This window comes from Manacus vitellinus, unplaced genomic scaffold (assembly GCF_001715985.3).
Source record: "Manacus vitellinus isolate BGI_N305 unplaced genomic scaffold, ASM171598v3 scaffold_75_pilon, whole genome shotgun sequence".
Lineage (NCBI taxonomy): Eukaryota > Metazoa > Chordata > Aves > Passeriformes > Pipridae > Manacus > Manacus vitellinus.
The window spans coordinates 1,665,986-1,691,593 of NW_021940789.1; the positions used below are offsets into that span (position 1 = coordinate 1,665,986).

Here is a 25,608-nt window from a genome sequence, read left to right on the forward strand (position 1 = left end):
AACCCCAGGAAATAATTCAGATGTGACTGGTGCCTTGAGTGGAATAAAGAAGTGCCTAGAAGAGACATTAAGAGCCTCAGCTTTAACTCTTTTCATAATTATGCGCTCCGAAGGAGCGGAGGCTTTGGAGATAAAGGGATTACATGCATCTCATGAGGTCTGCAGAGACGGGACAGCGTCTTCTACCCACATTTTCTCATTTTTGTTTTACTGCCATTGCAGTTGCCACATTTGGGGGAAGAATGTTGCGGAGCAGGCTCCCCTCTAACCCTGCAGGTCCCTTCCAATCTGGCACAGGTAAATTGAATCTGTCTCCCCTTAGGGATGAGCTTTTGGAAGAGCCTGTTGGTAAGAGCAGTGGGGGTGAGAGTTTAATTGGATTAAGATGCATTTCAGCGGTGCTTGTGCTGTGGGCTGTGCTCTGTGGCTGCCAGAGGGAGCCACGCTCAGAGCTGGGCATGCCCTGGGATACTCTTCCAGCCCTGGCTGCCTTTCTGCTGCCCAAGGAAAAAGCCCATGCCTCAGAGGTGTGGAACTCGGTGTAACCCAGCACAGGGGTCACCAGGGTGTGAACAAACCATGTCTCGAGCTGGTGTCCTGCCTCTGGCTGTGAGCCGGTACCCACAGCCAGGCAAGGGCTTGGCTTTTCCTCGCCAAACCCAGCAGCTGAGGCAGGGATGTGATGGACAGGGATGTGATGGGCAGGGTCCAGCTGAGGCAGGGATGTGATGGACAGGGATGTGATGGGCAGGGTCCAGCTGAGGCAGGGATGTGATGGACAGGGATGTGATGGGCAGGGTCCAGCTGAGGCAGGAATGTGGTGGGCAGGGTCCAGCTGAGGCAGGGATGTGGTGGGCAGGGTCCAGCTATGCACCCCACCTTCACTCAGCTCTTGCTTGGGGTCTGGGTGCCTTTGGCCTGTGCATCTTGTACTTTGATACCATTATAAGTGCTCATTTGCTTTTCGATGTCTTTGTCATTTTTAAGGTTATTTAAAGGTTTGCTTCTCTTGACAACTTCCTCCATGACAAAGTTGCACATCTGTTAATTTCCAATAAACATTTCCTTCTCCCTGGTATATACTTGGGAGTTTTTAGTTTTGTAGGTTTGCTCTGCTGCACTGGGAAGGGATAATTTGGAGTCCCCAGTTCACTCCCTTCATGCTACTCATTATTTTATGTGCCTCTCATGTGATCTCTCTCCTTTTCATTACTAATCAGGTCTAGTCTTTTCAATCCTCCTTTGTGTGATAGTTTCATTTTACAAAAGCTGAACTAGTTTCTATCAGCTCAGTTGATGTGATCTTACTCATATCAAAGGTGTTTAAGAGCCGCAGTCCCGTGTACTCACTGCAAGCTGAACTTAAATTGTGTCAAGTTCTGCACTGCTTTGCGATGGCAAGTGGGAATGTTTGTTACAGCTGTCTTTAAATTTAAATTTGGATGTTTTAAATGAATTAAATATGAACATGAATAATGCAGCTGGTAACGTAGCCTTTCTGCAATTAAATGCAAACTTTTTCATTTTGTCTCTCTGCTTTCAGGTTTTGCTATGCCGCAGTGTTTGTACTGACTCTGCTGTCTTGGAGGAGTGATGGGGAACTAGAGCCCATGACAGTTCAGTGGAGCCCTTGGCACTTTTGATATCTCGGTGAGTGAAAGTTGTTTGAAACTGTGGGAAAGGCACTTTATCTGCTACTAAAGGCAGCAAATCAGTTGGCCTTTTTCCATTTTTAAGGTAGCATCCTGCCGAAATGAATTTGCACATTGATCTGTCCTTTCAGGCTATAAATTCTGGAAACCAACACTAACACTGTGGTCCGTGCTTGGGAGATTATCTTGATCTCCACAAGCAGGAGAAACACAGCTTTTGAAAACAAGGGGAGTTTTAACGCCGGTGTGCAGTTCTGTATAATTGTCAGGTTCTGGAGATGGAGCATTGCAGTGTGTGCTGGGCTGTGGGAATCTCAGAGGCTTTGTTTGATGCAGCAGGAAGATTGTGTCCTTTGTGCCATGGGCCGAGCCAACGGGTCCCCAGCAGCGGCATGTTTGTGTCTGAGGTCATTCCAGATCTGTCTCTGTGGATGGATCATTTCCCCCCCTTAGATACCAAACTGTATCTCCTACTATTTAGTACTTCCACGTTTTTTTGCTCTGCAGTGCCTGAGCAGAGCAAAGGCCCTGTCCCTTGGTACCACGGTGCTCCTGTCCTGCAGTGCCCTGAGAGCCTGTTCTGCCAGTCCCTTTCTTCCCTCTGCACTGAAATCTGTCCTCACTGGGGCATTTCAGCCTTGGTGAAACCTTTACAGTGATTCCTCTTGCCTTCCAATCTGTTGTCAGGGAGATAAAATCCTTGGGTGTTTCAGGTTGGAAGGAGCTTAGGGAGGCTGTCTGTCCAGCACCACATGCAGAGCTGGCCTGACTTTGAAATCAGACTCAGTTACAAGGTTAGATCAGGCTGCTTGGGGAGGCAGCTGGTGATATTTGGAATATCTCCAAGGGTGGAGATTTTACAGCTCCTCTGGGCAACTATAAATTACAATCAGTGGGAATTATCAATTCCCAAGCCCTGTGTTAGTAAAACCCAGGGGCAGCAGAGGGGCAGCTCTGATCTCTGCTCTCTGTGACCAGTGACAGGACCCAGGGGAGTGGCTGGAGCTGTGTCAGGGCAGGCTCAGGCTGGATCTCAGCAAAAGGTTCTTCCCCCAGAGGCTGGTTGGGCACTACCCAGGCTCCCCGGGGCAGTGGGCACAGCCCCAAGGCTGCCAGAGCTCCAGGAGGGTTTGGACAATGCTCTGAGGGACAGAGTGGGATGGTTGGGGTGTCTGTGCAAGGCCAGGGGTTGGATGGATGATCCTTTTGGGTCCTTTCCAACTGTGACTCTGCTCCACCACCTCCCTGGGCAGCTCATTCCAATGCCTGACAGCCCTTCCTGTGAAAAAATTCTTCCTGATGTCCCACGTGAACCTCCCCTGGCACAACTGGAGGCCGTTTCCCCTTCTCCTGTCACTGATTACCCAGGAGATTGACCCCACCTGGCTCCACTGTCCTGTCAGGGAGCTGTAGAGAGTGAGAAGGTGCTCCCTGAGCCGCATTAGGGTTATTCCCTGCCTGAGAGTGGAGAGTGCAGGAGTGTACCCTCGTCTCCAGCCACAGGCTTCCACAATCCTGTGTGTGTAGGTGCTTCAGAAAGTCCCACAGACAGAAGAGGGGCAGTGCCAGAGATCGCAAATGCTTGTCTGGTGCCTTTATGTAACACCTTTCGGCCTGGGTTTTATGTCTGGAGGACTTTTCCTGCCAGACTGCTAGTCTTTAATAAAAAGGAATGAAGAAAATTATGAAAAGAAGCTTTAAGTGTTGTAAATAACCTTTCACATGTAGGTTACCTTCCACTATTGAAAGGGAAAGAAACTTTACTCCTTTCACAAGTGTGTACAGACACACACAGTATTTAGAAGAGAGGCAATAAGTGACTACTGTGCACCTCTTGATTTGGATTAAAAAACAGCCAGGGATTTTTTTCCTTTAGTATTTAATTCCTTCCGTATTTTTCTTCTCAGAGTATTGCTCAGTGTTGCAAGTAAAGGCTGTAGTTTATGGTGCTGTTACAGAAAATTAAAGTCTTTATTTCTCTTAGGTTTGGAAAAAGCTTGGTTTTCAAAATCCCAACTTCTTGCCAAGTTGGAGCTGTAAATAACCCTTTAAGCAGCGACTCGGCACTGTGTCCTGAGACAGCTTCCTGTTCCATCCTCCTCCTGACTGCCCCACTGTGAACAAAATGGAGTTATATTGACACAATTAATCTTTCATTACTTAGTGGAGTGTCAAAACATGCTTTTCCTGCCTTTCCCGAGGGCTTGTTTGTGGCTCAGCCATTCATTTGGATATTTTCTGGCAGGCCTTGGTGAGGCTCGGTGTGTGCAGTGGGCACTGCCCTGGGAGAGCGGCTGTGCCAGGCACTGAGCTCTCTCTATGTGCCCAGCACACATCTCCCAAGAGCCCTGATTCTCAGGAATATTTGCTTATAACAAGAATGCAAACGCTTCTACTTGTTGGGGACAGTCCAGCCAGTTTTCCTCCAACCAGGAAAAAAGAATTTGCAGCACAACTTGGACACTCGGGGCAGTGCTAACAGCAAAAGTATTTCCTGGATCATTGTCCAGTTTCTCATCCTTATTCCCCAGAACTTCTATGAGCAATTTGAATTGCAAGTGGAGAGCTGAGGATTGCTGTGCTGCTTTGCCAGAATTAATGTTATGTTTCCATGTGTTTTCTTTCATAAATCTCAGCTCCGCTTCCCTTTGTTAGTAAGTGGGAGTAGCCTCTCCTTCCACACACACGCTCCAGACCCACTGTAGGGTGAGCACAGAGATGGGCATGTGCTCTTTGTGCTTATTTATGCTGCTCCTGCTGCCATGAATTTGAAGTTGTCCACAAATTGGAGGAAGTTTTGTAGTTTCAGGGGGTGACATGAACTGTGAGTGCTCTGTGCAACCTCGGGTGACAGAGCATGTGCTTCCTCCTCTGTGGGATGAGTTCATGGTTCAGTGTGCTCCAGAATGGGGAATTTTCTCATCTTTATTTCTTTTGTCCTAGACACCTTCAGTTCTCTAAGAGCAAGCCAGTTCCGGGGCAGGACAGCAGCAGGTGGTAGAATGCGGAAACCAGGCCCTCAGAAAGGTGAGCGGTGACGTTGGGCACAGCCGAGGGCTGGTCGGGAGCTGGGGTGCGGTGTCAGCAGCGAGGGTGCTCTGCAGAACCCACGGCACACACCATCTGCCAGTGCTCCCAGTGTGAGGCAAACTGGCTCTGCTGGCACAGGCCTCCCCGTTCTAATGAGGCATGAAACCAGGGACCAGCCTACCTTGTGGAGAGGAAATCTGTCCCAGGCTCCCTCGTGTCCCTCGGCCCCTCACAGCCGCACACGTGCTACCTGGGATGTGCATCCCCAACAGAAAGGGTGCAACCGAGCCTGCTGCCTGCAGCTGAGCTGCTCTGGCTTCTTGTGCTTCACAGAACTATTGATTTCCGTTGGTGTTGTGCCCTGCCTGTGCCTTGGGCTGCAGTGATCTCATCACACGCTCCCGGGCTGGGGGAAGGGAGGGCGGGAGGACAGAGCATCCTCCGCAGCTCTTTGTTCACATCTGCTCCACACTCCCAAGGTTTATTGCAGGAGATTTCTATGCTCCATTTCTCTCCTCCCTTATTTTTTTTAAGTGTCTCCTTTGCTTCTGTGGTGGTTCATCTTACGGCAGCATTAGCCTCTTCCTAACACTGCTTGTCCTTTAATGAAGTGAAAATAAATGAAGGAGAGCAGGGAGTGGGGAGACCCTGCTGCGAGGCAGCTGGAGGGCTTGGCAATAAAGGAGGCAGGTTGATTAGTCAGCAGTGTGGCTGTGGACTGGGCTGACTGGATTTAGCCTCATACACAGCTTGTTCTCTGGGCTCATGGAGCCTGGTGCCTCCAGCCAGCCTGGCTGTGTGCCCTGTGCCGCCAGTGCTGTGACATAGGTTGCAAAGGCAACACCTGCATCGTGCACACGTGGGTTTCTGTCCTACTTACCTGCTTTTTTAATAATGCATTGAACTTTCACTGTTTCTTTATTTGTCTGCAGAAATTCTTGTGTTTCTCTCTCTCTGCTGCTTTTGTATCATGCTTAATGAGGATTTTTGCATGTTAAAGGTTAAGAACAAAATGTACCTTCACCTGCAGAGGGTGGTGAGAGGCTCCTTTGAGTGCACAGATGCTGTTAGAGCTGTCCTGCAGCACTGAGGGGAGCCTTACCCACCCAGGGGGCTCTTTGCTTCTGACTTAAATACTTTATGTCCTTTATTCTCGCTTTCTTAGGGAGGTGGCAGAATACTGTCCTTCATGGTAATGCATTTGTAGGAAGGGTGTCCTTCAATCCTTTTCATTCATTTATGTCTCTCCAAGGAGGTTCTTTGTCTGGTCTGTGTCTGGTGACACTGTGGCCACACTCCATATGTCCCTCATGTTCATTTAAGGGATGCTGATCTGGCATCCCTCCGTTGGGATGGAGGCTGTTGGAGGCAGGGGTGGGCATCCCCTGCTTCTTGCTCTATCACTTTCCAGAGCTGTAAAACCTGTATGCCATCCTGTCCTCTGTGCTAAAAAGAGCATGTCAGGAAGAGAAGATTGCAAAAATAATTGTCCAAAGGCAATTCCAGACATATTAAGACACCCCAGGTCACTCCAGCAGCAGCTCATGGCCTACCTCTTCCAGCTGCTTGTCAGGAGATTTTGAAACTGTTCCTGTTATTGTTGTCCTTCCTTTCACAAGGAAGTGCTTTTTGTGGGGGCAAGGCACCACAAAGGGCACTGCCAAATTGTCATTTACAGTAGCCCTAAAGTGCTCTGTAAAATAAAGGAGCTGGAGTGCAGCAGCACTCCCAGGGTGCCCAGTCGAGCAGCAGCAGGTGGAGGAGCTGGCTCAGGGTGAGCCTGGTCTGCCATCCCTCCGTTGGGCTGGAGGCTGCTGGAGGCAGGGATGAGCATTCCCTGCTCCTTGCTCTGTCCCTTTCCAGAGCTGTCTTTGGGAACTTTAATTTTTTTGGAACTCTGAGGCCCAAAGCTGTCGTGAGCAAAGGCAGCTCAGATGAGCTGCTCTCCAGAGCTGGTGCTGCTTTGCTGTGCTCTCCTCTGAGCTGGGCAGGACATGTGGAAACCTGGTGTTGTACGTGGAAAGGGCAGTTGTGCAGATTTTCAGGGAGGTCCTCTCCCCATCTCCAGAGAGGGCCGAGGCTGTTTGTGGGAAATGACCGGGAGTTGATACCCAAGGAGAGATTCAGGCTCCACTTCTCGGTGCCCAAGATCCATGTGAGCCGTTTTCAGTGGCTGTTGTGTTTGTTCTCTCGAGCTCTTCTTCTCATGGCTAAAATGATGGAGCTCTAGCAGTTTGCTGCTCTTTCTCTTATTGCTGATCACTGGGGGAGAACAGTGGCTGGTGGGGTCTAGGCAGGGACCAAGGTGCAAATGCAGGTACCTCGTGTCAGGTATGTGCATGAGCTGCGGGGAGGAAGGGAGCACACCCCAGAGATGGGGGCAAATCATCCATGTCACCTGGGGGCACGACAGGGAGCTCACTCTGCTCCTCTGAAGGGCCTGTAAGGCAGGCAGTGTTGAAGGGTGCATTACCTGGCTCCTTTCCCTCACACAAATGCTCTATTTCTTGTCTCAGCCATAGACTGGAAAGATGGTAAGAAGCACAAGTACAGCCGCCCGTCAGAGTCTCCCTCCCAGTACCAAGGTAAGAGAGCTCCCTTCTCCCCCTTCCTCCTCCCCCTTCTTCTTCCCCCTCCTTCCTTCCCCCTTCTTTCTCTCCCCCAGCTAACATGGGCTGTGTGTACTCAGCCTTTGGGGTGCTGGGGGCTCCACTGCAGTTTCCCTGTGCTCCACATCCTGCTCCATTTGCAGATGGCAGAGGATGGGCTGTTTTTCAGTGGCCACACTGACCTGAAATGGAGCTTCCTGTGAAATGCAGCGCTCCTGGTGACCCAGCACGCCAACCCTGCACCCACTGCATGCCAGGGCTGTGGCCCAGGGGGGCTGCAGGGGAGCTGGGGTGCATAGGGCTGCTCGACAAGCGCATGGTGCAGCAGTGAGGATCAGGGGTCACCTCCCTGCAAGAACCTCTGTGCAGCTCATCACTGCCCGAAACTGGGGTGTACATCCTGGTACAGTTGGGGCCTGGAGAAGAGAAGGCTCCAGAGAGAACTTGGGGCCCTTTCCAGTGCCTAAAGCGGCTCCAAGAGAGCTGGAGAGGGACTTTGGACAGGGGCCTGGAGTGACAGGACAAGGGGCAATGGCTTCCCACTGCCAGGAACAGGGTTGGGTGGCATACTGGCCAGAAACTCTTGGCTGTGAGGGTGGGGAGGCCCTGGCACAGGTTGCCCAGAGAAGCTGGGGCTACCCCATCCCTGGAAGTGTCCAAGGCCAGGTTGGACGGGGCTTGGAGCAACCTGGGCTGGTGGAAGGTGTCCCTGCCCATGGCAGGGGATGGAATGAGATGGGCTTTAAGGTTCCTTCCAACCCAAACCTGTCTACGATTCTGTGATTCTATACAGTGAGGGGGTGAAACTGCAGCATCTTTCTGGCATGGCTGGAAGGATTTCTGTTCAAAGCTAACACTGAATTAGGACTCCTCTAAGGAGGAACAGAGCAGACCAGACAGTCCAGGTGGTTGAAACCTCTTCGTTTTGATTCGCACGTTCTCACATTTGCTGAGCAGGACAGGGAGTGATGGGGCTCCTGTTGTGGGCTGTAGCTGTTCCCAGTGGAGCATGTGCAGGCAGATTGATGGCTGGGCAGAGTGCCTGGGAATGGGAACGGTGGGACAGGCAGGAACCGTGCGGAGCCGGTGGCAAAGCTGAGCCCCGGGAGCCACGTTCAGACATCAAGGACAGCTCCCATGGCCCAGGATCTGCGAGCCCAGACAGTGCTCTGCTCCTTTTCATACTGGGCTGCTTTCATGTGCTGCCTTGCTGCTCCTTGGCAGCCACACATATGGGCTGCAGACTTTAATGGGATGCCTTGATCTGAGCAGGGCACGTTCTCCTTCACAGATGTGACCTGAAACGCACATGTATTGTTTCAGTTGGATTGATGACCCCTCGGGAGCCAAAATGCTAATGGAGCCCAAACCAGACTTCAGTTAAAGATATAAACAGAAACTCCATCTTCATTTAAATTCTGGGCAAAGGTTCAATGTTAAATGCAACATGAAGAGAATCCAAACATGAGGGTGCAGGGCTGCATTGTTCACGACTACTGGAGTTTGACCCCTTGGGTGTGCAGAGTGTTTTGTTAGGAGTAAATATTTTTGAAGGTTAAGACATCAGAGCCCAAATCTGACTCTCTGCCTGCAAGTAATATCTCCCTTCGGCATGAGCACATGTCAGGGAGTTTCCCCAAGGCAAGCACAAGTGACAAGTGACAGTGGCATTTCCAGGGCCGAGTCCCAGGGAGTCACTCAGGTTCACAGTCCTTGGCTTTTGTTTGACTCACAGATGTTATTGCAAAAATGGGGTGTTTCTCATTAAGTGTTTTTCTCCCATTTCTTCCTGTGAAAAAGATCTGATGAGTTGCAGAGAGGGACTTTGGACAAGGGCCTGGCATGCCAGGACAAAGGGGAATGGCTTCCCACTGCCAGAGGGCAGGGTTAGATGATATTAGGTTAGATGATATTAGATGATATTAGGGTGAAATTCTTCCCTATGAGGTGGTGAGGCCCTGGCACAGGTTGCCCAGAGAAGCTGGGGCTGCCCCATCCCTGGGAATGTCCAAGGCCAGGTTGGACAGGGCTTGGAGCAACCTGGGCTAGTGGAAGGTGTCCCTGCCCATGGCAGGGGGTGGAATGAGCTGGGCTTTAAGGTTCCTTTCAACCCAAACCATTTTATCATGTGATTCTGTGTGTGTTATCTGGAGGAACAGTCCTTTCCAATGGGGATCCTTCCAGTGGTGTGTTCTGCAAGGCAGGGGAGGGAACATGAAAGAGCAGGCAGAGACCAGATGAAATAGAGGGTGATTTTAGGGCTGGTAGGAGAGTTTGTATGTGCTACTGGAAGCCAGCAGCAGTGGAGCAAGCATTCCCCTTTGCTTTTCAGGGCTAGAGAGGATTTCATTCCCTACAGTCAGCTCTGGCCTTGGACACTCCTGCTCTATCACAAGTAAAAAGGACTGGCTGATGTTTCTTCAGGAAGCAAAGGGATTCACTGGCAAGTGGGGAAAAGTCATCAGTGCTTTTTGACCAACCCTTGGGAACCAGGGTTACATGCCCAGGCCAGATCAGAAACAAGCATCTTGCAGACTAAAATGTCCTGTCCCTCCACAATAAGGCATCCAATTTATCAATATGGATAAGAATATTGAGAGAATATAAAATATGAGACAGTTGGTCAGTGCTAAGGAGAAAGCCAGGCAGCACACTGTCAGTTTTTCCCTCTGGCCTTGCACCTCCATCCCCAGGGAGCCTGTGGAATGGCAGCAGCAGCACAGGCTGATGGTGTCCTGGCTGACAGCACGGCTGGTGTGGAGCTCCAGGGGAGACCTGTCTGGAGCTGGGTGTGGAAAGTGAGTGAGAATCAGTGTGGTGAGCAGGATTTGGGTACAGGAGAGCTGAGGTTGAGAGGGTCGGGCGTGATGTGTCCCTTTTCAACCACGTGCCCTTCCTCAAGGACAGAGCTCAGGGCTTGTGTTCTGCTCCCCTGTTAACCAACCCTCAATGCATCCTGCTTTTTCTGTTTTATTGGCAACCAACGCTTTGTTGTAAAAAAACCCAACTTTAGTGTTATGCCATTTTTGTCTGATTCTTCCTGCAGTCTTTAGGTTGAAGCTGATTATATTTGGTTAACTTTAAATGTACTTTGAAATTCCTGCTTGAAAATATTATATTGTGATACTATTACTGAACTCATTTAAACCCATTCCCTACATTCTGTGCAGGATCTCCTCTCATGCTAAAGGAGTGATGACAGCCTCCAGTCTGCAGGTTTTATCCTGGTTTGAGAGTAATCCTAAAAAAGAAGTGCAGGCTCTACCTGTGCTAGTTGTGCCATCTGTGCAGGGGAATGGCCAGTAGTGAACAGAGGGGGAGGGAGGGAAGGCTGAATGCTGCTGTATCAGCTCAGTCTTTTTTTAGAAGTATTTCTGCTGCTCCTGTTTTTCTGTGCAAAATAAATCACCAGAACCACGAGTCGTAAGACTCAGAGAATCACAGAATATCCTGAGTTGGAAGAGACCCTCAAGGATCATCCATCCAACTCCTGCCCTGCACAGGACACCCCAACAATCCCACCCTGTCCCTCAGAGCATTGTCCAAACCCTCCTGCAGCTCTGGCAGCCTTGGTCAGTGCCCAACCAGCCTCTGGGGGAAGAACCTTTCACTGAGATTCAACCTGAGCCTGCCCTGACACAGCTCCAGCATTCCCTCAGGTCCTAAAGAACTTGCAGTTCTAGTGTTGTGTGTGTCTTCATATGGTGGTTGAGTCCCAGTGGGCTCTAGAATTAATCTCAAATAAGTTCCATGTCCAAACACTATTTTTGGAGGCCCACAGCTGTCTCAAGAGTTCCCTGCTCCTGCTGGGATTGTGCAGGGTGGATCCTGGCTCTGGGGTGAGCTGCTGTGGGAAGCAGGAGGGCCTTGCTTGGTGTGGAGGGAGTGAAAAGTGGAAAGATTAAAATGGATTGAAGCCAGCTGAGGAGAGGGGGGGGTTCGGTGGGTTTTTTTAAAAAAAAATTGTCAAGCACAGCTGATCCTGCTCAAGCTGCTGGATCAGGGCCCCGTGCTGTCAGCTGGGCATCCCCTGTGCTCCAGGACCTCTGGAGGGCTACCCTGGTCTAAGATAAGCCCAGATCAGCAACCAGAGTTAAGGGGTGAGATGCATAAGGCATTTCTAGGCCAGGAGTGCCTGGCTTTGCTTTGCCTCCACTTTATTCATACAACGAGTTTCATTGACATAACTGAGTGTAAAATTGTATCTTCAATTAAACCAAAAAATTTTTGGTTTTATGAGAACATCATTGCAGTAACTCACTGAATTTCTTCATTCACCCAATGTGAGGCTGTGGCTGAAAGGAAAATATGTACCAGTGGATGGAACGAAGTACTCTGGGGCATGGAGAGCTGCTGTCAGTCTGTAAACAGCAATATTCAACCAGTGTGGCAATGAAACTGTATTTTTTCTGTTAATTTTCCCTGTATTTAACAGTGTGCTAGTCATCTGCATGGGAGGTGGCAAGAAAGCAGTGTTCCTTGTATTTATTTGGAGCTCATAGATGATGAAGGCTCCTCTGTGCCCACAAGGCAGCTCTGAAGCAATGTGTGCTGATCTTACTGCCTGAATTTTCAGAGGTGTGGTGTGTGCTGCAGTAGCTGAAGTGGCTCTTAATGTAGCTTTTGTTTTGAAAATAGGCTGATTAAGAACTTGCCTGTGACTTGGGGAAGTAGTAGCTGACTTTAATTGTGCTGCCACCAGTGCTCTTGAAATGCTTTGCAAACAGCGGCCTCCTGGGAGCCCTTGGGATGAATACAAGCGAATGTCAGCCTGGAAGGATCCTCTCCCAGCTGCTCAGTGTAAATGGCAAAAGTCATGATTTGCTCAGATCACAAGAGCTTTCAATTCCTCATTTAATAACAGGTTTCCTTGGGTGGCATATTGCTGTCACCCTTCCTGCTGGACGTGTGGAAGGGGCAGGCAGGAGGAAACGCGCTGCACTCGGTGGAAGGGGACTTGTGTTGGGTGTGAGGTGCTGAGCTCAGTAAATCCCCATTTGGAGGATCCCTGCTCCCATCCTGCCCGTGCTGTGGACTTCCTGGCCACTTCAGGGAGTTGTTTGCTGGCCTGTACTGATTGCTGGGGTTGGGCTGATCCCTGCTCCGAGCTGCCGGGTGGGCTGTGTGTGCTGGACCAGGGGGACCATGTAGTCACTACAGAGCAGGTTCCTGTTGATTTAGAATCATGGAATCACAGAATGGCTTAGGTTGGAAGGGACCTTACAGATCATCTTGTTCCAGCCCCCAGGTTGGGCTGCTTGTAGCCCATGGTGACTGTTCATAAGCCCCAGACTGAGTGATGTGTTTAATTAATGGTTTTTAAGGGACAGTTGTCTGGAAGACCCTGCAGATTCCCATCTGTGCTGGGTGTTTTCCATTAGGCTGTAGGTTGTTACCCTGGCTCTGTGCAGCCCCTTCTCGGCAGCACAGAGGCAGGAAGATGCCGAAGGCAGCACTGGGCTTTGTTCTGCCTGTCACTTGCAGTTGTAAATCTTCTGTGCTCACAAACATCAGAGGTTCCTGATGAAAACATGTTGCCTGTGAGCACCTCCTCTGTGAGAAGTGCAGAACTGCCGGCGTCAGGAGTCCAGCCAGCTCTTTTTCTGAGAAATCTGCTCATCAATTCCTGTTTGATTCCTTTCGTTTTTACTTCTCAGGTCACTTCACCTGGGAGAAATACCTGAAAGAGACATGTGCCATCCCAGCTCCTGCCCATTGCTTCAAGCAGGTAAGGGTGAAAACAAGAAAGGTCAAGGGTGATGGTCCACTGGGGACCCCCGAATTCTGTACCTGGGATAGGCCCCTGGTTTGGTGAGGAAAACACTTAAGGATATTGGAGACTTAACAGAAATCCAAGTGTGCTGAAGTAAAGATTCAAGAGATACATTTAGAGTAGAAGAGAAGATTTTACTCGATATGCACAATGGGAGCATGAGTGTGCCTTTACTCTGCTGAGCAGAGGCCCTTGGAGAAAGTGTCCTGAGTAGGCTGTGATCCAGCTTTTGGTGGATCCTGCCCAGTAAGGAGATTTTCTGCAGAATTCACCCATCTTTGTGAATGGAATAGCAGCTCCCTGGGCAGCAGGCAGTGAGCACAGAGGTGGTTTTGCTGAGTACAGGGTTTGCAGGATAAATTGCCATGGGACATGGGTCCGGGTGGAGGGGAGTAGCACAGGGAGGGGTTTATTTGGGTCTGGGGTTGGCTGGATTAGTCTTCCAAGAACAGGGCTAACCTTCCAAGAACAGGCACAGCCCTACCTGTGCTGAGCACTGGTAGGGATGCACCTCAGATTCTGGGTTCTGTTTGGGCCCCTCACAACAAGGAAGACATTGAGGGGCTGATCCATGTCCAGGGAAGGGAATGGAGCTGGTAAGGGTCTGGAGCACAAGGAACAGCTGAGGGAGCTGGGAGGCTCAGCCTGGAGAAAAGGAGGCTCAGGGGGGACCTTCTCACTCTCTATAACAGGAGGGTGGGGCTATGTGGGGGTCAGGCTCTGCTTCCAGGGAACAAGGGACAGGACAAGAGGAAATGGCCTCAAGTTGTGCCAGTGGAGGTTTAGGTTGGATATCAGGAAAATTTCTTCACTGAAAGGGTGATCAGGCCGTGGAACAGGCTGCCCAGGGCAGTGGTGGAGTCACCATCCCTGGAGCAGTTCAGAAAACGTGTAGATGTGGTGCTTGGGGACGTGGGTTAGTGGTGGACTTGGCAGTGCTGTGGGAATGGTTGGACTCGATGATCTTAGAGGTCTTTTCCAACCTCAGTGATGCTGTGATTCCAAGAGAACAGGCTCAGTGTAGTTGCTGAGCTGGTGCAGTGTGGAAGGACAGTGCTGTGTGTCACAGAGCTGACCTTTCTGTGGTGCTGTTCCTGTGCTGTGCCCGGGGGACGCCTCAGTCCTGGCTGGGCCCCGTTCTTATGCCCTTAGCGCTTAAGCTTTGTGCCTGAGCGGGTGCTTGTGTTGGCAGTCCTGGCTCTGACCAGCTCCCCGCTCCTCTCCTTGCAGTCATACACTCCTCCTGCCAACGAGTTCAAGATCAGTATGAAGCTGGAAGCCCAGGACCCCCGGAACACCACGTCCACGTGCATCGCCACCGTGGTGGGGCTGACGGGCGCGCGGCTGCGCCTGCGCCTCGACGGCAGCGACAACAAGAACGACTTCTGGCGCCTGGTGGACTCTGCCGAGATCCAGCCCATTGGCAACTGTGAGAAGAATGGAGGGATGCTGCAGCCTCCCCTGGGTGAGCTGGAGTTCAGCTGTCCAGCCAGGGTTACGCTGACTATGGGCAAAACTGGGGGGTTTTTATAGATCTGTGCTTGGGACAGAGGCCCATGGCCTGCCCCTGCCTACACTGGGAGATAGGATATGGAAACAGATGTTTCCCAGACCAGGCCTGTATTTCCATGTGGACACTGTGACGTGGATGGGGAGGACGCTTTAGAGTGTAGATGGAAGAGGTCTCTGCACCAAGGTGAGCTGCTTGCCCTCGTTGCAGTTCAAGCTCAAGATTGTTGCCCTGGGTAGCTCTGGCTGCCCCATCCCTGGAAGTGTCCAAGGCCAGGTTGGACAGGGCTTGGAGCAACCTGGGCTAGTGGAAGGTGTCCCTGTCTGTGGCAGGGGGGTGGAACTTGATGATCTTTTAAGGTCCCTTCCAACCCAAACTGTCCTATGACTCAAAAGCAGGTTCCCTGCACAGGAGACATAACATATGAAAAGGTTCCCAGTGATTTCAGTTCTGTCTCATGTGAAGGGACACTTGCAGTAGTTCCCACTTATTTATTTATTTTTTCTTGGCTACAGCTTTATAAATAGACCGGACAGTCCAACAGTTCTTCCAGTCTAGTCTTCAGTTAAACACACACAACTCTTTCCTTTTTTTTTTGACACTAGCCAAATGATGAGCTGATTTGCTGATTCTTTCCTGATGATCAGCAAGATTAACCTGCTTTTGCATTCTGCTGCCCATTAGTTTTAGTGTCTTCATAAATGTCTCTCAATTAGCACATCCTCAAATAATATTTTCGAGGCCAAGTTAGACAGGACTTGGAGCAACCTGGTCTAATGGAAGGTGTCCCTGCCCATGGCAGGGGGTGGAATGAGATGAACTTTAAGGTCCCTTCCAACCCAAACCGTTCTGTGATTTTATTAACACTAGAGCTGCCATTTTCTCTGTTCCTTTCATGCCTGCTGCTGTCCAGCTCTTAGAAATTTCAGTCCCTGGTGCAGGTTCCAGCTCTGGTGTCCTGCCCAACAGCTGTGGGTACCTCTCCTGGCTGGCAGCTGTGGGTTCCTCCTGTACCTTGCCTGGAATTTGCCAGCAGATAGCATCAAGTTTAAGGAGCTGCAGATAAAACTCACTCCTGGCTGTGCTGGAGGTGAGGGATGAGCTCTGGGACAGGTCTGGGAGCTCTAATCTGTGTCACCTGCTTAACCTCACACCAGAGAAGAGGGCAGCTTTAAATTAGATACTGGGGAGAAATTCTTCCCTCTGAGGGTGGGGAGGCCCTGGCACAGGTTGCCCAGAGAAGCTGTGGCTGCCCCATCCCTGGGAGTGTCCAAGGCCAGGTTGGATGGGGCTTGGAGCAACCTGGGCTGGTGGAAGGTGTCCCTGCCCATGGCAGGGGGTGGAATGGGATGATCGTGCACCAAGCATAAAGATGGGTAACAGAGCTGGTGCTGCAGTTGTCCTTCCTGCCTGCAGAGTGCAAGGGCTGAGAAAATCCAGCAAGAATTTCCTGTGTTCTCTGTGGTGTTTTCCATGTGCACACATCTGCTGCTGCTCCCTCTTTACATAGATAATTCCAGTGACAGGACCCAGGGAATGGCTGGAACTGTGTCAGGGCAGGCTCAGGTTGGATCTCAGGGAAAGGTTCTTCCCCCAGAGGCTGGTTGGGCACTGCCCAGGCTCCCCAGGGCAGTGGGCACAGCCCCAAGGCTGCCAGAGCTCCAGGAGGGTTTGGACAACGCTCTGAGGGACAGGGTGGGATGGTTGGGGTGTCTGTGCAGGGCCAGGAGCTGAACTGGATGATCCTTGAGGGTCCCTTCCAACTGAGGATATTCTGTGATTCTGTGATTCACACAAAATGTTATCTTTGCACCTCTGGGAGCTGAGCTCTCCCATCTCCTGAGCTCGTGGCTGTCTGGGTTAGTGTCCAAGCTCATGAGACTGTTGAGGGCTGCAGAGGGGCTGTGCTGAGCCTTGCAACCCTGGCAAAGCTTTGCCATGTTGCTCGTCATGGGCTGTTCTCAGTCCAGGTCCAGTCCCAGGGTTACCCTCAAAACCCCACAAACACAGACCAAACACAGCTGAGCAGCAGAAACTGCCTGTGCAGGAAGATACACAGTTAGCAAAGAAGATGCTTTGTGATATCCAGGGCCTCCTGTCAGTTGTGGAGTTGTACTCAGTGCCGTAGACTCAGAGCTTGTGAAATTGTGGGTTTTTTTCTTCCCATAAGCCCCTTCTTGCTATTTCTCTACTTTTTTAACAGAAGGTGTTGAGCCAAAACCTGCCATCCTTCCCTGTAGGGGTTAAATCTGTTTCCTAGCCAAGTCACAGCCTCTATTTCTTCAGGTTAGCTTGCCTGCAGCTCACAGTAAAGGTAGAGGAGGCCACCCAGAAGGTGTGATTCCCTACTGAAGAAATTCCATAGGCTGAGTGTACGCTTGCTGATTCATGTCTCCCTGTAGCAGGATCCCTGGAGCACTGGCACAAAGTGCTCTGCCTGGATGTTCCATGGGCAGGCTTTTGTTATGATAAGTGAATGTTGCAGTCAGACAGCTGTTTCCAGATGTTTCTTTTCAACAACACAGTACTTTGCATTCAGAGTATTTGGAAAAGGTCAAACCTGACTGCAGCATGAGGAGGAAGGTGGTGTGGAATCACAGTTGTGTGAGTTCCCATCAGAGCAGGCATGTGCTGCCAGAGCCAGTGGCCCCCACAGCCTAAAAGTCTCCCTCTCTGCTTCCTTCTCCTCAGGCTTCCGGCTGAATGCCTCCTCCTGGCCCATGTTCCTTCTGAAGACTCTGAATGGAGCAGAGATGGCTCCTGTCCGGATTTTTCACAAGGTATTTTACTGTTTGTGCAGATCCTTCTGGCATGGCCCCCTTGCTGCAGAACACCCAACTTACAGCTGCTGATCCCAGGGGAGGTGACATTGCTCAGCTCTGCCTTGGTGCTGCTGCTCTAGGACAGACCTCTGCCCTCTCCAGTTGTGCCCCAGCAGTGTCAGGATGCAGCCAGAGCTGTGCTAAACAAGTGGCCTGGGCTTCAGTGTTCAGGCTTGAGACATGAGTCTGCTTTTCACCAGGGCTGCAGATGCTGCTCAAAGTGAGGAATGCAAGGTGGAGAAGTCAGCACCTCTCTGAAACTTTTTAATGTGCCAGAGCTTGCAGGTAGAGCAGATACTGCTGTGAGGCAACAGTATGAGTTCATGGGTTGTGTTCTCACACCCTTAGTGCAGTCAGAGAGAGAAGCTGGCTAGAGACGTGTGGGATGGGATGGGATGGGATGGGATGGGATGGGATGGGATGGGATGGGATGGGATGGGATGGGATGGGATGGTTGGAGAGGCTTTAGTGGATCTCAGGAGCAAGCCCCAGATAAGGGTGGATGGTGAATTTCTCACGTCTTGCAAAGCTGAAGGTGGGGGAAGAATGATGGAGAGACACTGTCGTATCTCAGGGTTTCCAGCTCTGAGATAATAAGGTGAGGGTATCCTCTGGAGGCTCTTTCTTTGGAGCTCTGTTTTCTGCCTGTGGTCCATGACAGAGCTATTGTAGGGCACAGTGTTCACATGGCACATCCTGGGTCTGGTCCAGCAACCAGCTGAGGGCAGAGCAAGCCATAGTGGACTTTGTTGCCTCTTGGTTAAGGGCATGGGGCTGTGTAGCTCAGCCAGTGTGTTGTGGAGTGAACCCCACACCTACTGGGGTTCAAATCCAGCCCACTAACTCCCTTCAGTGAAGGTTAGTTTGCTGATGAGGGCACAGCCCTGGTCTGGCATGTCCCCTTTGAGCACATATTCTACTTCTTCTTGTAGGAACCACCATCTCCATCCCAAAACTTCTTCAAGACAGGTATGAAGCTGGAGGCAGTGGACAGGAAGAACCCTCACTTCATCTGCCCGGCCACCATTGGGGAGGTGAGAGGTTCTGAGGTCCTCATAACATTTGATGGCTGGAGAGGTGCCTTCGATTACTGGTGCCGATATGATTCCCGGGACATCTTTCCCGTAGGCTGGTGCTCGCTGACTGGAGATAATCTGCAGCCCCCTGGTACAAAAGGTAAGGCCCACGTTGTTGCTTTGCTCTCTTTCTCCTCCACTCAGCTCTCTAAATGCAGCGCAACAGGCAGAGGCTGGCAGCAAGGACACCCGGATGCCCGGTCTGGCTTTCTTGTGCTGCTTCATGCATGGGAAAGGTACATGTGATCACACCCCCAGCACTGGAGCAGCCTGGCTTGAGGTGCCGAGGAGCAGCTATCCATAAACATGGGCAGGATGATGGCTCTGGGGAGGGACTGTGCTGTACAACACTGCTGAGGTCTGCTCTGCTCCAGGGATTTCCTTGGAGTCCTTCTTGCGTCTTTGAATCACATATTCCCGTGGAGTTTTTCTCAGGGGGATTGGGATAATGAGAACTGTGGAGTTGCAGGAATGTGCCTGTTTGTACTTGGGACAGTTTCCCTGTTCTGCCTTGTGCTGTGAACGTGGGGAGAGCAGGTATGGAGCAGATGTACCTGCCTTGCTCACAGGACCGTGACTGTGGGATAGGAGCAGGACTGGGGGCCTTGCTGCCTTGCCAAGGCCTGAGCAGTGACTGTTTGGACTCTGGGACGTGTCTCTGGCTTGCTCACATTGCAGTTGTGTTTAGGCCCAGGGGAGCTGTCACTGTGCCCGAGCACATCCCTCTGGTGTTTGCTGGCTGGCAAGCCCTGCGTGTGCCTGTCACTGAAATGAGGGGCAGGAGAGCTGAAGGATTGCTTAGGAAAGGCATTTCTCTGACGAGACTGTTCCTCTGGAAAACCCAGGGTCAGCTGGTGCTGCCCTGTCAGGCTGGTGGTGTTCTGTGTCCCCTGGTGTGTCCCAGGGCTGTGCTCTGTGCTGCCAGGCCGGTGGCAGTGGATGGCCCAGAGTCATCTCCCATGGCCTGTGTGCAGGCCAAGCCGGGGCTCCCCTTGGGTGGGATGATTCCTGTTTATCTTGTATTTCTGTGTTTTGGTGTTTCCAGCCTCTCCCTCTCTTCCTGCTGGTTGTCTGTGTCCTGCCTGCTGCTGCCCTGAGGGCTCTGCAGAGCTGGGGCCCTCCCAGCCAGTGCCTCACCCCTCTGGCAGCGCCCTGGGGTCAGGAGCCCTCACCTTATTTCTCCAGGGTACTTCTCAGGTACTGCTTGAGTGGCTGAAGACATTTGTGCTGGCGGGAGCTTTCCTGGCAGCAGACTGGGGGTGGAAGGTTTCAGGAGCACACCTTCCCAGGAGAGTGGGAACGTCCGTCTGTCCTGTGGCCACTGGCACAGGGAGCTCTGTTCCTGCCCAGCCTCCCCTTGCCAGAGGCTGAAGCTGTGAGTGAGCAGAGCCCAGTTAATCATCCAGAACCAGCATCCCATGGTGGGGCAACATGGAGCCATCCTGGGAAGCATGTGCTTCCCCCTTGGCAGGTGGCAGGGACAGGTTCTCCCTTTCACATCAGCTCAAACGGCAGCGACTCTGCACGTACGTGAACAGTGGCCCCCACAGTCACGGCTCCCCACTCTCAGGAAGAGGCAGCCCTCACTCTCAGGCAGATTTCTGCTCTCTTTCCCATTTTTTTTGAACTCCTGAGACAAGAGCAGGCATTGGCAGGGGTTGCATAGCCATGCAAAAATGCTATGGAGCTGAGATCAGCCTTGTCTCTGTGGTATTTTACTTCCCCCTCTGTGGCTGTCGCCTCCCTTTCCTGCCCAAGACTTTCTGACTTCCACTTTGTGGGATTAAACCACAAGAAAGGAGTACTGGGAACCTTCTTTTCTTTATGAAATTCCTCCCTTGTTTCCTCACTCCTCAGCCCTGCTTTGGAGGAGGGTTGAGCATGATCCTCCCAGGCCTGAGAGTGCTGCTCCAATAAACTTTCTTCCTGTGCCAGCCTGGAGCCTGGAGGACCATGCAGTGGAGTCAGGCAGTTTCTCTTTCCTGGTGGGAATTCCTCTGAAATGAGGGAGACCTGGAGAGACATGCAGGGGGTCAGTCATGGTTATACCAGTCTCTGCTCACATACTGAACTGACTGTGTGAGGTCTTGTGGAAGTTGAGGAATCCTGTGAGGAGTTAACTCCATGGAGACTGATGGCTTCCTGGGGCTGAGCAAAAAGAGGCCTCTTGGAATGAGCTCATGTTCAAGGGAAGCAGAACTTCAAAGAGGGCAGGCTTGTTTACTTACTGCTGGTAACTTCATTCAGCTCTAATCTGTCTCTGCTGCTGGTCGCCAGTGGAGGTGGAGGAGTGCAGGGCTTCTCCCAGGCACAGCTTCTCTCTGGCTCCAGGGCTTCCCACTCCTACCAGTGTTTGCTTAGCTGGGGTGGCTGGGCAGGGTGGGCAGGGTGCTGGTGGAGCTGGGGCTGGCCAGCCATGCCCAGGGGAGCTTTCCCGGGGGCACTCGAGTGTGTGTGAGGGGAGGAAAGGGAGGTCAGGTGGCGAGGAGGAGCAGCCTGGATGCCGGGTTGGTAATTCCACTGCTGCCTGCTGGCTGTGCAGCAGCCTGCTGGGAGAGCCTCTCCTGTCTGGATGCAGCACACCTTGGAGCTGGGGGTCCAACCCAGCACATGACCCAGGGGAAATGCAGCTCTGGGGGTGCCTCCTCACACGGTGGGTCCCGGTCATGTCTCCGCGTCAGCCTCGGGCCAGGGTTGGAGCTCAGCTCTGCTGGGCTGCAGAGCCAGGTGGAATGTGGGAGAGCTCATCCTGTGCATCCTCAGCTTCTCCACACCAGCCAGGCAGCCACCAGGGGGAGGCAGGTCCCAGTGGCCATCCCAAAAGGAGGGGCAGTTCTGTAGGTGTGCAGCAGACTTCCTCCGGCATCCCACTCACACCAGCAGGGCGTCCTGGGGTTGTCCACTGGCCAGGAACCCCCACTCCATTCCTCACATGTGGTGTACAGCATCGTACATGGCTTTTCATGCCTCTTACACATGTGCTTTTTACCCTTAAACACATATCTGGGCTTTTAGGAATACGAGGTAAGGTGGACTCTGTGTTAAGCTGCAGCTGGAGGCTGGAGCTCTGCTCAGAGGGCAGGCTGGGCAGTCACAGTGACAGTGACAGTGACAGCTGCTGCTCTTGCCTTGCTCTGGAGCTGCTCAGCACCTGGGAGGTCACTTTCAGAAATTACTTTTTTTTTACTGTTTCTGAAGAGCTGTTTGCGTGGTCATTCTTGCTGAGTCAGGTACTCATCTTAGAGAAATACTGGCTGAGAAATATTTATCAATTAAGGTTCATGGGGCATTGAAACCCTTCAAACTTCCTGCAGAGAGTTTGGGCTTTCTGTTGCAGAGTTTTAGAATTAGGGCAAAGCAGAGAATGATGTTTCCCCATCTTTAGATATTGCACCACACAAAAGCAAGGCCAGAATACACGGTGTGCACATTACTAACAACGTGGCTTTTTGTCAACAGAAGGCCCTGAAGGTGTGTTGGGTGGGGAAGGAGTTACCCACCCCTGCCATGTCTGTGTGCTTTCACACTGTGACCCAGCTGCCATCACAGCAGGTACATGCAGGAGGTGGCTGATGCTCCTCAAGCTCAGAGCTTCAAGGTTTAGATGTTGTGATGCACATAAAGAGTGCACAGGTCTGTGCACTGCAGCAGCGTTTGGTGGAACAGTGATCTGGGAGGAAAGCAGAGACTGAAGGAGTGGGTGTCAGGCGTGGTGGGTTGTCCCGGGGGGCAGCTGAGCCCCCTCAGGGGGATGGGGCAGAGAATCAGAAGGGTAAAGGGGTGAGAACTGATGGGCTGAGGTACAGACAGTTTACCAGGGGAAACAAAAGCTGTAGGTGCAGGGCCAAACAGGCTCTCAGTCACTGCTCCCCACTGCAGGCAGGGGCTCAGCACCCCCGGGACAGGCACTGGGGACAACAAACCCCACCACTCCATCCCCCTTCCTCCTCCTTCCCCCAGCTTCACATGCTGAGCGTGGGGCCCTGTGCTCTGGGATATCCCTTGGGCAGTGGGGTCCCAGCTGTGCCCCCTCCCAGCTCCCTGTGCCCCCCCAGCCTGGCACTGCCCATGAGGCCAGAGCAGAGCTTGGCTCTGTGCAGGGCTGGCCCGGCAGAGCTGAGCCGTGGTGAGCTGTGAGCCCTGACACAGCAGTCCCCAAGCTGTTAGTGCAGAGAATTAACTCAGCCTGGCCAGACCCAGTGCTTTTGGAAAACTTTTACATGCATTTTATTTTTGCTAACCTTCCTGGTCCTTGAGGAGCCTGTGGGCTCTTAAACGGGACAGAAACTATCCTGTTCTCAGGTCACTGCCGTAAGTGGAGCATGGACTGGGGAAGCTGCTTTGGAAAGTCCCTCTCCATTATGAGCACTACAGAAAATCAATATTTAGGATCGACCTAAAGAATAAGAATTGTTGTTTAGTTACTTTAAATCATGGCTGGGGAGAAAGAGAGAGAGAGAGAGAGAGAGAGAGAGACTCACACAGAAGTGGGGGTGCTGCTGCTGAGCTTCAGGGAAACGAAGAAGGAAATAACTGTGATAAAAATCAGTGAGAAGAAAGAAGAAAGAGATAAGAGGCTGGTTAATGATTGTAGTTTCTGGGGCCACCTGCCCTCAGCTGGGAGGTGGGATGATGAAAATCCCCCTCAGCCAAGGCATGGTCTTATAGAGAAATGTGTCTGCCTCTGTAATTCTTGGGAAATGGGGGGTTCACAACCCATCACAGAGTAGAGGAAAGTTCAGTTCTTTGTAGTCAGGGAAGAGGATCACACATTGGAAGAGGATCCATGAGAAGTTTTTTTCCTTTCTGAAGTGGTTTGTGGGATGGAGAGTTGTGAGCACCTGGGGGAAGAGAAAGCAAAGCAGGTACCTCTGTGAGGCAGCTTCCAGCTCTGAGCTCTTCACCTGAGGAGATGGGGCACTGGAGGGTCTGTCTCTGCCAGGTAAAGGCACAGGGCTGGGAAAAGGGCCTGGGCAGGCGGGATGGGGGCTTTCTGTGACCTGTGATTGTGGGCACAGGCAGCTGAGAATTTCTGCAAGATCTGGGTCTTTGCACAAGAAAGCAGATAGGGCTCTTATTTAAACACTGGCTTTAAATTTTGAAGAAACACATGCATTTTTCTGGGGTTTCTGCCACAGTATCAGGAACTTTAGATGGTATTTGTTTCAAAAAGTGAGACCTTTGCAGGACACTCTTACAGCCGAGTACCAGTGGCTGTGTGCACGATCCCAGCAGTGCTGCTGCTGGGAGATGCTGTGGCAGGGACAGTCTTCCCTGGGCTCTTGAGAAGCAGCTCATTTTCTAGGTCCTGAGAAATCCAGATTCAGTCCATACCTATGAAAGGACCTTCCCCACACACACACCCCTCTTCCACTGTAACAATGTCCCTTATGTCTGCTCCCATGTTTCCTGTGTTACTGTTGGAGGGCAGGGAAATACTGTCACTGGGAACACAAGGATGCAGGGACACCCCTGTCCTCAGTGTTTGTCACTCAGAAGGTGCCATTCCTCTTTGGGCTGTGCCCCCAGCTGATGCCGAGTTCCTCTGAGTTCCCCAGTGGGTTTGCTACTCCCTATTCCACCCCCGTGGATGCTCGTGCTGGCTGTGGGAGAGGGGCAGCAGTGAAAGCGTTAAGGCTGAGAGGGCAGAGCTGGAAGCAGCTCCAGCACTGGAATTTGGAGGAGTGGAGTTGCTGCCTTGGCACCAGCCCAGCTGGCAGAGATACCCCGAGCCCAGCAGGGCAGAGCAGAGCTAATACAGAGCAGGTCCTCTGCTGCTGTGCCAGGGCTGGTGGCAGCTGTGGCGAGGGCACTGGGGACACTGGTTAGCAGCAGGCACTGCCTGCATGGGTCTGCTGCAGGCTGTCAGCACCCTGCTCCCTGGCCCTGGGCTGGCTGCTCCAGAGCATTCCCTCTGCCTGCAGAGCCAGCAAAAGTTAATGGGTTTAGATAGTTACCATGGGGATAGGCTGAAGTGGAGCTCCCATTCTCCCTGGACTCACCAGCTGTGCATTACTCAGCCGTGCTGCCGAGGGGCTGGAGTGTGCCAGGAGCAGGGACTCCGGGGGTTATGAGATGCTGACCCTGCATAGGAGACACGGGAAGTTCTTCATCTCTCACTGGGTGATTTGTTGGTTGACTGCTTGGTGTCCTCAAAGGAAGATGATGATCAGTTGCTAGATTTCCTGCCCAGGGGTGAAGGTAATGTGTATTTTATGACTTTATTTTGGATGTTGCTTGGTTTCTCTTCCTTCTTCGGGGTGGGAACATAGTGGTGGGTGGAGGAGCCTTGTCAGGAGTAGCTGGCAGGGCAGCACTCAGGTGAACTCATGTGCTTTCCTGCTTGGAGGAGATGGGAAAATAGTCATTACTGTCACTTCAGGACTGAGCTGGGGTTTGGAGCTCACACATCAAGCTGGGTGATGTTCTTTGCATTGGGTGGCTGGTTTTGGGACCACACAGGTAGAGCTGCTGCACTGGTGGGGGGAGGAGGGTACACACAGGAGTTCGTGGTGTTACCTTTGAGTCTGAGGCAGGAGCAGCTGTGGTACCTGGGTGGAGCTGCCTGTGAGAGGGCTGTTGGAAGAAACGGGCTGTTTGGAGCACAGAGAAGAGGCTCTTAGCAGTGATCCTGGCTTGGTTAGGATGTGTGCCCTGGAATATGCATTGGGTTGGAGGTCTGGGGGCTTGGATAAGAGAGCCCAGCCCTGCAGGAGGATGTGTTGTTCCTGCCACCCTCTTGAGATGTTGACAGAGCCTGTGGCTCAGCAAACAGCAAATCTGTGGCTTAGTGGGAACCATGAATGTGGTGTGTCAGATACCTGAGGTTGCTGTGGGATGTCTTCGGGCTGGCAAGAGCCTCCTGAGAAGAAGAACTGACCTAGGAAGGGCAGAGTTTCCTCATTCTCTCTGCCTGTCCTTAGTAGCAGTGTCTAGGCTTCCCTCCTAGCTTGACTTTTCCTCATGTTTTTTATTCTAAAGTATTTTGTATCCCAAAGAGGCTGGGTTGTGTTCAGGATGTTTCCTTCCCTTTTCCACCCTGCTTCCTGGTCCAAAACAAAGTTTCAGCATCTCAACTGAACCTTACTGAGGCTTGGCAGGAGATTTAGCAGGACCCTGCTGTTGGAACCTCCCTC

At 51.9% G+C, this 25,608-nt stretch overlaps 1 protein-coding gene across 3 annotated transcripts in view; it reads left to right on the plus strand.

The window, feature by feature from the left end:
- Window positions 1–236: 236 nt before the first annotated feature.
- SCMH1 (Scm polycomb group protein homolog 1) overlaps window positions 237–25,608 on the plus strand; it is a 54,776-nt gene continuing 29,404 nt past the window's right edge. For 2 of the 3 annotated variants that reach the window (XM_029964604.1, XM_029964606.1), the window contains exons 1-8: window positions 237–297; window positions 1,544–1,650; window positions 4,596–4,679; window positions 7,199–7,267; window positions 12,949–13,019; window positions 14,295–14,529; window positions 17,266–17,354; window positions 18,329–18,572. In XM_029964604.1, coding sequence (XP_029820464.1) covers window positions 4,655–4,679; window positions 7,199–7,267; window positions 12,949–13,019; window positions 14,295–14,529; window positions 17,266–17,354; window positions 18,329–18,572 — 733 coding nt within the window. In that variant the 5' untranslated portion in view covers window positions 237–297; window positions 1,544–1,650; window positions 4,596–4,654. The remainder of the gene's footprint in view (window positions 298–1,543; window positions 1,651–4,595; window positions 4,680–7,198; window positions 7,268–12,948; window positions 13,020–14,294; window positions 14,530–17,265; window positions 17,355–18,328; window positions 18,573–25,608) is intronic. The other variant, XM_029964605.1, reaches the window with a different exon arrangement.